The sequence below is a fragment of the Ruditapes philippinarum genome, unplaced genomic scaffold (genome assembly GCF_026571515.1).
Source record: "Ruditapes philippinarum isolate M1 unplaced genomic scaffold, ASM2657151v2 ctg2128_1_1_1_1, whole genome shotgun sequence".
NCBI lineage: Eukaryota > Metazoa > Mollusca > Bivalvia > Venerida > Veneridae > Ruditapes > Ruditapes philippinarum.
This window is the reverse complement of record NW_026863772.1, coordinates 75816-91125: the sequence shown is the minus strand read 5'-3', so window position 1 is coordinate 91125 and position 15310 is coordinate 75816. Positions and strand designations below refer to the sequence as shown.

The window sequence follows — 15310 nt, the reverse complement described above, 5'->3', positions numbered from 1 at the left end:
TTGTTCTCCAAGTCACACAAGTACCTCTAGGTTTGTACAAACGGACGGACAGACGGTGCATAATAACCCCAGCTTGTCGTGGCAGTTATTTCTATATTTGATGAAGGATGATATTATTTGGTACAAATAATAACCTCATTGAGATGGTATGACTTGTACAAGTTTTGCAACCCTACCTTTATTACCTAAATATCATATGTGGATAAACAACTAAACCATTTAAGGCTAATCGTGGGGTATTCATCACAATTGTGATAGCTCTAGTTGGCTTTTGTGGTTGCACACATTTTATTCAAGGCTCTAATATTTAAATTTTTGAATTGAAGTGGTAAAATAACATTTAATTCTTTGGAAAAATTCTTTTTTATGGATGGAAATTGGAGAGTCCATTTTTCTCTTTTCAGAAACCTGAGAGATACTGTTTGTATTGCAAGAAAATGGTTTTTGGTGGTAAACTGAAAAGACACATCATCAGGAAGCACAAAAGCAATCAAGAAGTACAATATATTTTAAAACAAACAAAAGCAGTGCAAAATCAATTTTTTAATCAAAAAAGAAAAGAAGGCATTTATGAGTTTAACATAGAGCAATTATCTCACGGCAATGAACCAACCATGCGTGAGAGGAATGTAAAATGTGAAGACAAACTGAGGGTTTGTCTTGATTGTAAAGGGTATTTTGGAAACAAGTATTTTTACAAACATAAATGCTTGGTGGACAAACCGGAGCCATTGAAGCCTGTATTACTACAAAAACAATCAAATGAAGACACTGCATTCTTGGACATCCTGAACCGATTTCGGGATGGAGAAATTGGGGACTTGTGTAGGACCAACCAAACAATAAAAATGTTTGGGTACAGACATTTCTGTCTAAGGAGACATGAAGAAGGAAAACAAGTTGAGGTGAGGAAAGTAGTCATGGCGGAAATGAGGGGACTTGCCAAACTATTTCAAATGTTTAAAACAATAGTTGGAGAACACAAAACTGTTGAAGACATGTTCCAAAGATGCAATTTGAGTGATCTAGTCAAGGCTATTAGTTTGGTAGTTACAAAAGATGATTATAAAACTGAAAAACATGGAAAGAAATTCTTTTTAGATGGGGTGATTCTAAGATCAGTTAAGACCTTAAATGGTCATTACAGTGTAACTATGCAAGATGAAAAAAGAAAGGAATTAAAAAACTTCAAGGCAGCATACAAACATAAATCAAGTGAGATTTTCCTCAAACCTAGACAAACAAGTTTTGCAAATTCATTGGAAAAAACATGCAAGCCTTCAAACTTACCATTGGAATCAACATTGAAAGACCTGAAACAGTTTATCACTGAAGAAACCACCACAGTTGTGAACAAAGCAGACAAAGGTAATTTAAGTTTTTGTTGTGTAGGTAAAGTGTTTAAGAGTGCAATGTCCCTGATTCTTTCAAAACATTCTGTTTGTAGTGTAAAAGACTATATTTTAATAATACAATTGCAAATTAAGGCTCATGAACTTAAAAATGTGAAAAGTATACAATTGAATAAAGTTAAAAAAAATAAGAAGACAACGGCCACCACCCTACAGAAATTGTCAATCATTGTCAAGTTTTTATGGCTTCATGATCATTGGCAAACATGCTTGGTGTTATGAATGTGACAGTGAATTCAGAATTTTTGTTCTTTCGGTATTCAGACCTATTCATAATTAGCACAATAATCAGCCAATACTTTCATGTGTATAATGCTTTGATGTGCTGAGCTCTAGTTCTTAAATATAACAGGAACTTAAGTCATTTTGTCTTTAGCAGGGTTCAGAGCAAGCAGTAGCTCAATGATATGTGAAGATAATGATGACGAGGAGTTCCAGACACAAGAACAGAAACTATTATGCATTCCCTATATGCATATAGTAAAAACTTAAAAAATCTTCTTTTAAAGAACCCAAAGAGCTAGAGCTAAGATATTTAGCATGAAACATGATCTAATGGGTGTCCACCAAATTTGTTCAAATAAAAGCCCTGGGGTCAAAATTGGCCCCGCCCCCGGGGGTCATTGATTTTCCCCTATATGCATATAGTAAAAACTTAAAAAATTTTCTTTTAAAGAACTCAAAGAGCTATGGCTAAGATATTGAGCATCAAACATGTTCTAATAGGTGTCTACCAAGTTTGTTCAAATAAAAGCCCTGGGGTCAAAATTGGCCCCGCCCCGGGGGGGCATTGATTTTCCCTATATGCATATAGTAAAAACTTAAAAAATCTTCTTTTAAAGAACCAAAAGAGTTAGAACTAAGATATTTAGCATGAAACATGTTCTAATGGGTATCTACCAAGTTTGTTCAAATAAAAGCCCTGGGGTCAAAATTGGCCCCGCCCCGGGGGTTCGTTGATTTCCCCTATATGCTTATAGTAAAAACTTAAAAAATCTTCTTTTAAAGAACCCAAAGAGCTAGAGCTAAGATATTTAGCATGAAACATGTTCTAATGGGTGTCTACCAAGTTTGTTCAAATAAAAGCCCTGGGGTCAAAATTGGCCCCGCCCCGGGGGGTCGTTGATTTTCCCTAAATGCATATAGTAAAAACTTAAAAAATTTTCTTTTAAAGAACTCAAAGAGCTATGGCTAAGATATTGAGCATCAAACATGTTCTAATAGGTGTCTACCAAGTTTGTTCAAATAAAAGCCCTTGTGTCAAAATTGGCCCCGCCCCAGGGGGTCATTGATTTTCCCTATATGCATATAGTAAAAACTTAAAAAATCTTCTTTTAAAGAACCAAAAGAGTTAGAGCTAAGATATTTAGCATGAAACATGTTCTAATAAGTGTCTACCAAGTTTGTTCAAATAAAAGCCCTGGGGTGTAAATTGGCCCCGCCCCCGGGGGTCATTGATTTTCCCTATATGCATATAGTAAAATCTTAAAAAATCTTCTTTTAAAGAACTCAAAGAGCTATGGCTAAGATATTTAGCATCAAACATGTTCTAATAGGTGTCTACCAAGTTTGTTGAAATAAAAGCCCTGGGGTCAAAATTGGCCCCGCCCCGGGGGTCATTGATTTTCCTTATATGTGTATAGCAAAAACTTTAAAAATCTTCTTTGAAAAAACCCAAATAGCTAGAGTTAAGATATTAAGCATGAAACATCTTTTAGTGAGTGTCTACAAAGTTTGTTCAAATAAAAGACCTGGGGTCAAAATTGGCCCCGCCCCGGGGGTCATTGATTTTCTTTATATGTGTATAGCAAAAACTTAAAATCTTCTTTGAAAAAAACCCAAATAGCTAGAGTTTAGATATTAAGCATGAATTATCTTCTAGTAAGTGTCTACAAAGTTTGTTCAAATAAAAGCCCTGGGTCAAAACTGGCCCCCCCAGGGGTGTCATTGTTTTTAACTATATGTGTATAGTAAAAACTTTAAAAAAAATCTTCTTTTAAAAAAACCCAATGAGCTAGAGCTTAGATGTTTAGCATGAAACATCTTCTTATGGTGTCTACCAAGTTTGTGCAAATAAAAGCCCTTGGGTTAAATTGGCCTGCAATGTTTGGGGGGGGGGGGGTTGGGCTCGGGGGCCTATGTACAGGTGAGGGCCATCATGGCCCTCTTGTTATGATCTGTGACTAAAAATCTGAAGAAAAAATTGCGGACTGCAATGGTGATGTACATTTTTTATTCCAAAAATGAGCATTATTATGTCAATTAAATCCGTTTCCATGTTATAAATTTGAATTAAAAAAATTAGAACATAATTTATTGCCAAAGGATAAAATTGGGATCCAAAAATTTGCCCCTGTTTTCTAGTTCAGTCATTGATTTTCCTTTATAATTAAATGTATATAGCAAAAACTTGATAAAATCCTTCTTTTAGAAAACCCAAGGAGCTTGAGCTTAGAATATTAAATTATAATATTTGCACATGCTTTTGGGGAACCCCGTTGTTTTCCCTTAGCAATTTTAGCAACCAGTAATTGTTGTTACACATGCCACTTATTTCAGATTTACAAAATATGAACTTTGTGATATCAGTTTAAGATTTAGATTTTATCTGCTTTTGTTTATAGTTTACAATATAACTTGTTTCTTGTTATACATGAGCGATTTCAGGGCCATCATGACCCTCTTGTTTTGTATATATTTTCATTATGCAGTGTCAAATTTCAACAATTTTTTGGTAAAAGCTGGGACCAAACCATAAATTGATGAATTAGCAGTTAAGTTGTTCAATATTTAAAAATAGTTGGAAAATCATGTTTTAGAAATAGATAAGGTTTCTTTTTATTTTTGAAATCCATAATTTGTTGTCTGAATGAAGAAAACATCATCTTTATGAAAATTTACAGAATTTTTGGTGTGTCATTGGAAAATTGAAATAGTTACTTTTTAACTGCTTGACTATTGCCCTTGGGAAAATTTCATTATAGATTTTAGTGTGACATATTATGTTCTCAACAAAACTTTTATTTAATATATTCTGTAGCTATGTTGTCATGATATAAATCATCAAAATAATTTTGTAATACATCACATATATAGAGGTCTATACACTTAAATGAAAAGTTTGTACCCAACATGTAATTGCAAAATATTTTGTATTCTAACTATATTTACATTTGTTCATACAGTTCATTATTGTTCAATATTTATTATAGATAAAATGAATATTCTAATGCTACTTTTGTTATGTGTCATATTTTGATAGTCTTGTTTTTTATTTTCAACTAAGTAGCAATCAGTTATGTTTTTGAATGTGCGCTATTATCAGATAGTAGGATGAACTTGATATCAATTTTACATTTAGATGTTATATCTGCTTTTGTTTAAAGTTTACAATATTACTTGTTCCTTGTCATGTAGAGTATTAATATTCAGGTGAGCGATATTAGGGTTATTATTCCCTCTTGTTTCAAGTTCTATAAAAATCTGTGCGAAGAAAAGCAATACAGAAGGTTTTTCCAATTTGTCCTTTTAGTTTATTTCAAACTGGATGCTCAGTTCCAAACTAGAACTTCAGTTGGTGCCATGATCAGCCCACTCTTAACCAGAGCTTTTTTTAATATTCCTTAATAAAACTTAAAAATTGTTTTTCAGACCAATAATTCAGCCATAGAGAAATGTCTGTAATGAAATTAATTTTCACAGTGACTTTATTGTACATGTATCAATTTTAATAACCATATGTTTTTCAGGTGTATTAATATTTTCTTGTACTCGCTTTCCAGATAGGAGTCCAGACTGTTCAGCAGCCAGTTCCATGCCAGTATTGCATATTGATAGTGATCAACAATCATCAGGGTCCATATCGGAGGATTCTATGGAGTTGGAGGATGATTCTTCTGATACAGAAAATAACTGCAACAGTGTTTTAGTCCCTGAGATTCATCGGACTGAGGACAACGATGATTCCGACTCGTCAGAGTTTTCCGATATTGCAGAACAATTTTCGGCACATATGACAAAGAAAGGTTCAAACACTTTAAAGAAAGGGAAAAAAGGAAATAAAAAGTGTCTGGCAGATACAACTAAAACTTCAGAAAGGCCTTCAAGTGGAGTGAAAGTGCAATTTACTAACAGTAAAGATGGTAAAAAGAAATATGATAAGCTTCAATTTTGCTTATATTGTGGTAAAGGCTCAACTAGTGTAAGAAGGCATTACCTTCTTCTCCACAAAACTGAACCTGAAGTAAAACAAATTCTTGACCAACCTTTGAACTCATCTGAGAGAAAATTAAAGTTGCTGAAATTACGGCATGCTGGGAACTTTAAACATAATACTGAAGTTTTGGAAAAAAACGAGGGACTTCTAGTCACATCAACTAAGTCTTCAAATGCAACATCCCCCGAAGACTATCTGCCATGTAAAAGTTGTTTGGGTTTCTATTACAAAGCAAATTTGTGGCGACATAGAAAAGCATGTCCATTTGCAAAGGATATCAAAAAATGGAGTAAAGTTCAAGCTGAGGCCTATCTTCTTTTACCTTTTCCAGTTCAAGTCAGTAAAGGTCTAAAGGAAAATATATTTGGTAAGATGGTTGTAGATGAAGTCACAGTAGCAGCTCGTCAAGATAGACTTATTGTTAGGCTGGGAGAAAATCTTTATCAAAAGTATAGAAATTATCCTCATCTTTATCAACTTGTCAGCCAGAAAATGAGAGAGTTAGCACGGTTGCTTATAAGGGCAAGAAAGCATGACTCTGATATTTCAAGTTTTTATGACTTGATTAATACTGACAAGTTTCCAGTTGTTGTTGCAGCAACCAAATCATTGTGCTCATTTGATGAAAAGTCAAACAAATATGGAAATCCATCATTGGCTTTAAAACTTGGCCATACAGTCAAAAAATGTGCTAGGATATGTAAAAGGGAATCCCTAATTTCTGGCAATACTGATTCAATAAAAAGAGCCAAGGATTTTCTTTTAATTTGTGAAGGTGAATGGACAGGGGAAATTTCAAGTATGGCACTTCAAACCTTGTCTTCGAATAAAGTTAATAAAAGACAGAATCTGATGGTAACTCTATCTCAGGACATGGTGAAGTTACATCTTTTCTTTCAAAAGAAAACCGAAGCACTGAGAAAAAGCTTAGAAGAGTCACCGTCATTCTCAAAATCTGACTGGGAACTACTTAATCAAATAAGTCTGGCTCAACTAGTTCTTTTTAATAGGAGTCATGCTGGAGAAACTCAGAGATTAACTGCTGAAGTTTACATGACTGGAACGAAATCAGAAACTCCACCTGAAGAAGTTGGAAGTTTAATGAGTAGTACTGAAAAAGCGCTGTTGGCCACAGTTCCCAGAGTAGATATCCCTGGGGTCAAAGGGCAGACTGTGCTTATTTTCATTCCTCATTCTATTGGGAAAAACATAGATCTTCTTTTGAAGTGGCGAAGTCAAGCTGGTGTGCACAAAGACAACAAATATCTGTTTGCCAGACCAAACTTTAGTTGCACTACTCCACTTAATACTTCATTTGTCCTTAAAAAGTTTGCAACAGAGGCTAATGTATCATCACCTCTGAATATCACAAGTATCAAACTTAGAAAACAAGTGACGATTGTTTCTCAGATTTTAAATATGGAGGAAAATGATCTTAAAACCTTAGAAACTGTTATGGGACATGACATCAAAGTGCATGGGTCATTTAGTCGCCTGCCACAAGAACCTGATTTGGTTGCTAGGATGGGTCTGCTCTTAATTGCATTCAATAATGGAACAATTAACCAATTTACTGGAAAAATCTGTTTAGGGCATTTCATTGATGAAGTAAATTTTCGTTTTTATGGGTAGGAAAAATTTAAAAGTTTGCAAAGGGGCCCATCCCACAGTTAAATGAATATTTGGGTTTTTTTTAAAAAACAGGCTTTTTAATTAATACCCGTCCCAAATTTCTTTAATTTTTCATATAAATTTTTTAAATTAAAAAAAATATGTTATGATGAAGTTTTTCTTCATTCTTTTTAAAAATGGAAAAGGCAACAATTTGAATTATAAAAGTTTTGATAAAACTTAATACATAGATGTGCATAAGTAAGTGTATGTTCAGTCATAAATTCAATTTACCTTGAATTATATACAAATTACCTTTTATTTACTACAAGTATTTCAAAAGTACTTTAATGTCTTTATATAATGAAAAAAGTTTTATAATAATTTTAACATCCTTCTAGCTACTTGATTCTTATGTAGATCTAATCCTTAGAGTTTGCTTCTACCTATAGTCCTGTTTTTCTTGTAATTTTTGTAGTTGGTAACTTGAGCAGTGATAGTGAAGTTGATGAAGATAAAGATGAAAATGAAGTTGATGAAGATAAAGATGAAAATGATGTCAATGAAGATAAAGATGAAAATGATGTCAATGAAGATAAAGATGAAAATGATGTCAATGAAGATAAAGATGAAAATGATGTTAATGAAGATAAAGATGAAAATGATGTAAATGAAGATAAAGATGAAAATGATGTTGGTAATAACGATGACAGTGGAGGTGATTGTCATTTGCATGTAGCTGAAAGTAAGTTTTTAACTTGTTTTTTAATAGGAAAAAAAATGGAGTATGTTGAAAGGCAGGCTGCCTGCAATTCTGTTTTTGGTCATCTTGCTCAAGTGTTTACAATAATGACCCAATATGCAATATTTATTTTTAGCTCAACTATTGTATTCAAATAAAAAGGAGATCTATCCTACTTACTCATCTGTTGGCGTCTGCTACACACTTTTGGTAAAGTTTTTGATACTTGTACCACCGATTTATTTCCTATACACTTTGAGATACTGCTTTAAAACTTTAAATACTTCTTAGTGACCATCATCCCAACTTCCAATCAAAAGGACATTACTCTGTCTTGGATTTTGACAAAATTATGCCCCTTTTTTACTTTGAAGAAAAACTGGATAAAGTTATTATCATGACTTAGGTTTACTATTATGGTCAAGTTTTTGTTTTCGGTAATTAACTAGAAAAGCTTTTGAAACTTAATACATATGTGTGTTGATACATCTCAAAAGTTTTCTACCTGCCACACTTATTTCATGACAGAGTTCACTGTAATAGCAAAATATATTCCTGGCCATTAGATCAAATGCATTGACTTAGGAAGTTTTGAATGTAGATGTACCTTGCCAAACTTAATTTGGGCCATAAAGCACTCATTCTTTATTTACTTCTTTGATTAAATTCATGTTTATGGTCATTTACTGCAATTGGAACATTAAAACTTCATATGTGGATGCATCTAGACGAGTTCAGCCTATGAAACCTATTTTTCAGTCATAGGTCGCGGACCTCTGACCTTTGATTAGATTATCAATGGAAATGTGCAAAAAATGGAGCGAAATGCTCTTTATCTTTGTTTGTTTATTTTTTTAACACACTAGCACATATGTGAGTTTTCATGATTGATGGATGTCCATTGTCCACAATTCAAAAGACATCTCCTCTGAACCCACATGGCCAAATTCTTGGCAACTTAAATTATGAAAACTTTTAAAATTCTTCTCAAAAACTGCACGGCCCTTTGTCCAGCAATTAGCCAGTCATTGTACATAGAGAGTAACAAGTGTTGTCTGGTGCTGTTCCTTCGTAAATGTCTGTAACAGAATTTGTAAAGAAAAAGAGACACCTAATCAAGAACATAGATATTTGGTGTGTAGTATGGACATCCAGCTTTGTTCCATTCATGGCCCCAGGGTAAAAACTGGGTTTATTGAGTAATACTAAGAGGTTGTTAAACATTTACCCGGATGGTAATTAGCCTTTGCCACTAGTCGGGCCAGCATCTGTGCAATCTGAATAGGCTTTTACTGGCTCTATGCTTAGGTTTATTTGAGTTAAATTTTCATCTGATATCCCCAAAGTTGATAATGGACAGTTCCGAAATTTAGATTTAGGAAATGTCAATTTAAGAAATGAAACAGGTAAGTTGATCAATATTACTTTTAAGTGACACTTAATTGAACATTATATTCCTAGAAGGTCCAACAGACTGTTTGCATTCTATTCCAGGCAGTAAAGCAGAAATCTCATCGACGCCTGCCAGATCAAAACGCGTATTATCATGTAAGATATTTTCATTCTTTTTGCACGTAAAAGTAACTGAGTAAACCTCACTATGTGTGTTTATCACAGAAACCCGTATTTTCGCTGGTAAACATCCACTTATGTTACTTTGTTAAATATTGACTACGCCTATGAAAACAAGACATGGGGATATCATAGTTCATTTGACATAAGGTATGCACATGTCTTTTGTAAAAATCAGTATTCTGCCTTATTCAAACCCTTATATGTTTATCTCGACATTTCGTTATCTCGATATTTTTTGGACGGTCCCGATGACTTCAAGATAATGAGAGTTGACTGTATTCATAATTAGCACAATAATCAGCCAATACTTTCATGTGTATAATGCTTTGATGTGCTGAGCTCTAGTTCTTAAATATAACAGGAACTTAAGTCATTTTGTCTTTAGCAGGGTTCAGAGCAAGCAGTAGCTCGATGAGATGTGAAGATAACGATGACGAGGAGTTCCAGACACAAGGACAGAAACAGAGAAAAACTGAAGGTGAGTTACTTTGATAATGACAATATGCAGACAACATAAACATTAATGAAGTGTCCCCTTAACCATGATTTTGTGGACCCTTATTGCTAATATGCATGTACATTGTAATGTTACATAGATTATTGTTATTTTTGTCCTTCACATGTCATATTGAAAACTATTAAAGATTGGTGATATTTCCACAATAGCCATATGACCTGTCAAGAAGTGAAATAACATTTTTTTAATGAGATTAATGAATGACCTATTCAGAGAATTGCTGAGGTCTTAACAAAGAAATTGGAACTATCATTAATAAATAAGTGTAAGCTTTTAACATCTCATCTGACACTTTGATAGCACAAAGAAATATAGGAAAACACAGATAAATTGAATAGGCTTAACAGGACATCGAAAGAGAGTCAAAGAATAAAAAATACTGCATACCAAAATATCACAGGATTCGAGGAAACACATTTTGATGAAGGTTAAAGTCAACTATACAAATAGAGCAAGAACAAAAAAAGAGCATTCAACAATTATTGTCAAAAAGTCAACTTGGCCAGGCCTGGTTGCATACATGTGTATCTATCTAAATGCTGAACAGTTTCCAATGCCAACTTATATGCCTAGTTAAAGAGCATCATTATTTTTAAGGAATGTCTAGTTTACCATGTGAAATTTGCAGTGAAGAACTTTATACTGCTAAAAGTCATTACTGAACCACATATGGCAGGCGCAAGTTATGAACATTGACAATTTAAGATTAATAATATCATTTATAAAAAATTAAATGACATCATATAAAAACTTAGCTAAAATAGCATTTTAAAAAGCATAAAACTTGTTTAGGCCACTTGCAAATGCAGGTAGCCTGATTGATAAACTTCCAATTAAAGAGAGAACTTTGGATGCAAACGTTTATATTTTTGTAAGTTTCAGTAAAATGGTCTGCAAAAGACACCAGTTTGCTCCGGAAAGAGTTCAAAGATTGCATTTTCTCCAGAAGTGACCAGGAAGACTGCAAGGGAAGTTTGCCAAGTAGGTCATATTAATTTAATTGTAAGACAACCCATGCCAGGCAATATAATTTTATAGAATTCATTCATTGTCTGCACACCGTTACCCAGTTGAAATGTTCAAGTAATAAAGCTATTGTTTATTGCCATAAGACCAAAAACAGTAACATTTCTGGTCTTTTTCAGCTTGTTACATACTCCATTGTGTAGTTTTATGTTTTAAATATTCTTGTCTGTTTCAGGTAAACAACAAATAATCAGTGTCATCCGCAAAGGAGTAATTGAATCTGTTAGGGGATTGCCTGAGGAGGTACAATACCTTAAGATCCGAACAAAATTGTTCAACGAGCGGAAGACTGTTAGAATGCACACAACCCAACATTTGAAGAAACTGTGCTTAAAAAAATGAGATATGTACGATCTCAGGCACTGGCTGGGTGCCTAACTTCAGACAATACCCAAATCTTAGACACCTGACACCTTTAATTATGCATCAGAAAATAAGTGCTTTTAAAGATAAGAGTTGCTTTTATTTAGTTGACATTGTTTTTTTTACTTATTTTAAATTGTCTGTGTATGTTAATATTTATATACATGTATATAGAACTCTGGAAATGGTCTCCATTAAGATGAGAAATGGGAAGATATGAAAATATTCCTTAAAGTTAGCAGTTGTGCCATATTTGAAAGGTTAATGTTTTCAATTAAATGCATGTACTATTTCACTGCCATTCTTATCAACATCTCAAAAAAGGACCTTATTTTTAAAGTTATATAAGCTTAATGCCTCTTTTCATACTTTGAGTGATGTAGATAAATTGATATGTGTGCTCTCACATGAGAATTTGTTAAAAGACACTGCTATATTCTGTTTTATCATTTGAAAGCCCTAACTAACCTCCAGTATAAGAAGAAATGTATGTACTATGCACATAGGTTACACATGCCCTTTTTAGCTCGACTATTCAATAAGAATAAGTAGAGCTATTGCAGTCACCCGAGCGTCAGCGTCTGCGTCGGCGTAACCACTTATGTTAAATTTTTTGTATTAGTTCAAATATGTTCAAAGTCCATTGACATATGGCTTTGAAACTTTGCACACTTGTTCACCATCATGACCCCAACCTGTAGACAGGAGGAGGTAACTCTATCAAGCATTTTGACAGAATTATGCCCCTTTTTCGTCTTAGAATTTATGTTAAAGTTTTTGTAATACAAATGTACCTTATAAATTTTCCAAGTCCATTGACATATGGCTTTGAAACTTTGCACACTTGTTCACCATCATTACCCCAACTTGTAGACAGGAGGAGGTAACTGTATCGAGCATTTTGACAGAATTATGCCCCTTTTTCGACTTAGGATTTATGTTAAAATTTTTGTAATACCTCAAATATTTTCAAAGTTCATTGACATATGGCTTTGAAACTTTGCACACTTGTTCACCATCATTACCCCAACCTGTAAACAGGAGGAGGTAACTGTATCAAGCATTTTTTTTTACTATCAATCACTAAGAATAGTCGAGCGTTGCTGTCCTACCGACAGCTCTTGTTACTAATAGTAAAAATACTGTATAGATGAAATGTTGTTTAGAATACTTTTGTAAAGGCTAAGGATCATGATTCTTATAGATGCTGATGGGTGATTGCTACACTGAAAATAAGTTATTGCTTTATGTTTTCCTTTTTCGGGTTTAATAGTTTGAATTATATTATCACACCCATAGCTCTTGAGTTTAAATAGTCTGAAACATGATCCTTCACCTGCTAAGCTAGTACTAAACCTTTTTAAACTCAAAATAGATTAGATACTTTTTAAGTGTTATTAAACTATTTTAAGGCTTCAATATAGTATTAATATATTATGATTTTATACATTTATGTAGTCAACATAATCATGATGTCTCTTAAAACTCTTTGAAGAGTGGCTATGTATAATCTTATTTGATTTTTTTATGCTATTGAAATGTCATGAGTACATTGATGAGACTGAAATAAACAATGTGTTGTGTATTCTGTATTTATGGTCTAAGTATTCATTCAATTCATTCTAATTAAAATTAACCACTGATAAACAGTGAAAGAATTATAAAACAACACATCCGAAGTAGTCCCAAATGTCAATGCTTAACGCACAGTGAATGTTCGAACCAAGCCGAAAATTAAATGCTATTTTATGCTCCCTGAAGGGAGAGCATTATAGTTGTCCGTCTGCTTCTTGTCGGAAGTGTAACTTCAATGATCACACAATGATGGGGACCAATAAGAGGAAGTGTAGTGCCAAAGAAGTTGCTCGGAACTTTAAACACAAAAGACTTGTTAAAAATAAATAACTTACCCCTAGACGTGGCTTGCGCGCCGCATACTCAAACCTTGGGCAATCGTGAATATGACGTGCTTCTGCTCTTGCCACATCCTACCAAATTATTCACACAAAAAAAAAAACAGGAACGTGGCCTTCAAAAAATGTACGAACAAAAAAGACGCACAGGGCTTGTGACCATAGCATTAGAAATGTAAATATTGTCTATGTAGAATTTTAAAGGCATATGAGGCATTTTTTTTTGTGTATTATGTTGAATAATTACAAAGACAATTATACATGTAGAATAAATTTTCACCATACCTACAACAATAGATTGTGAATTGGTAATGAATTGCATCAGGTGCGGATTTATGCATGGCAGACGTCTCGCAACACTAAAACAACCATGCCTAGCCTTCACGTCCATTCTTACAATTACTTTATTTACGACAACCATCTGTAACTTTTTATTATTTATATGAAAGTAATAATAGAAAAAAACACCTGCAATATAAAGCACCTGTGTTGCATGCTTATCGTCTGCATTATAGTAATAATCTTGTATTATGGTTCGTTAACCATATAATTATTTTCTGACAAAATTAGTGTTATCCAAATTGATATTTATTTCTTTTAAATAACATTATATGATATGTTAAAAAAAGTCATGACCACTTTACTCATAGTTACATTTTTTTTTTTCATTTTTTTATTGCACACTACTGATAGCTCAGTAAGCACTGGTACAAAATATGAGCAATTGCTATCAAATGTCAACTGCATGTACATGTATATAAAACATGCATTTACACATCTGTAGGCCATTATTTTTCTTTTTTCCATAAGCTGGGACAAAACTTTAGTGATTTAAAATGAAATTTTATGGGTTCCATTTTTAACCAGGTTTTCCCGAAGGAAAAAACTGGTAATTAGATTGAGGTATGTCGGCGGGCGGGCGGGCTAAACAATTTCTTCTGTGCGCAACTCCTCCTACATTTCTCAACGGATTTTGACCAAACTTTCACAGAAGCTTTGTCATCAAGTGCCCTGGCGCATATTGTCGGGGTTTTGCGATTAGATAATATTTGACCTAATTATGGCCCTTTGTTTTTTTTTCTTATGTAAAATATATAGTGAACAATTTCTTCTGTGCGCAACTCCTCCTACATTTCTCAACGGATTTTGACCTAACTTTCTCAGAAGCTTTGTCATCAAGTGCCGTGTCACATATTGCCAGGGTTTTGCAATTGGTATATATTTGACCTAATTATGGCCCTTTGTTTTTTTTTCCTTATATAGAATATATAGTGAACAATTTCTTCTGTGCGCAACTCCTCCTACATTTCTCAACGGATTTTGACCAAACTTTCTTAGAAGCTTTGTTATCAAGTGCCTGGCACATATTGTCGGGTTTTGTGATTGGATAATATTTTGACTGAATTATGGCCCTTTGTATATTTTTTCCTTATACAGAATATATAGAGAACAATTTCTTCTGTGCTCAACTCCTCCTACATTTCTCAACGGATTTTGACCAAACTTTCTTAGAAGCTTTGTTATCAAGTGCCTGGCACATATTGTCGGAGTTTTGTGATTGGATAATATTTGACCGAATTATGGCCCTTTGTATATTTTTTCCTTATACAGAATATAAGTGAACAATTTCTACAGTGCGCAACTTCTCCTACATTTCTCAATGGATTTTGACCAAACTTTCACAGAAGCTTTGTCATCAAGTGCCCTGGCGCTCACTAAATTCCCATGTTTCTTCCAAGACATCATTCAAGTATTTTTTTAAAATTGTGAACATACTTTTCTTGATATCGCACAAAACACCACACGCCAATATTGTTGACGAAAGAAAATGACAAGAGACGCAAAAATGCAAAAATTAAGCAAAAATAAAGTACTGTTTACCTTTCTAAAATATTTGGGAAAAAAAGGCGAATAGACAACATAAAATTTCTCAAT

The 15310-nt window shown here is 33.6% G+C and overlaps 1 protein-coding gene across 1 annotated transcript in view; it reads left to right on the top strand.

The window, feature by feature from the left end:
- The window catches only part of LOC132723296 (uncharacterized), a 52897-nt gene extending 38666 nt beyond the window's left edge, over positions 1–14231 (top strand). The window contains exons 21-27 of the mRNA XM_060707969.1: positions 405–1368; positions 5195–7256; positions 7692–7984; positions 9476–9529; positions 9942–10034; positions 10950–11054; positions 11275–14231. Coding sequence (XP_060563952.1) covers positions 405–1368; positions 5195–7256; positions 7692–7984; positions 9476–9529; positions 9942–10034; positions 10950–11054; positions 11275–11441 — 3738 coding nt within the window. The 3' untranslated portion in view covers positions 11442–14231. The remainder of the gene's footprint in view (positions 1–404; positions 1369–5194; positions 7257–7691; positions 7985–9475; positions 9530–9941; positions 10035–10949; positions 11055–11274) is intronic.
- Positions 14232–15310: the final 1079 nt, after the last annotated feature.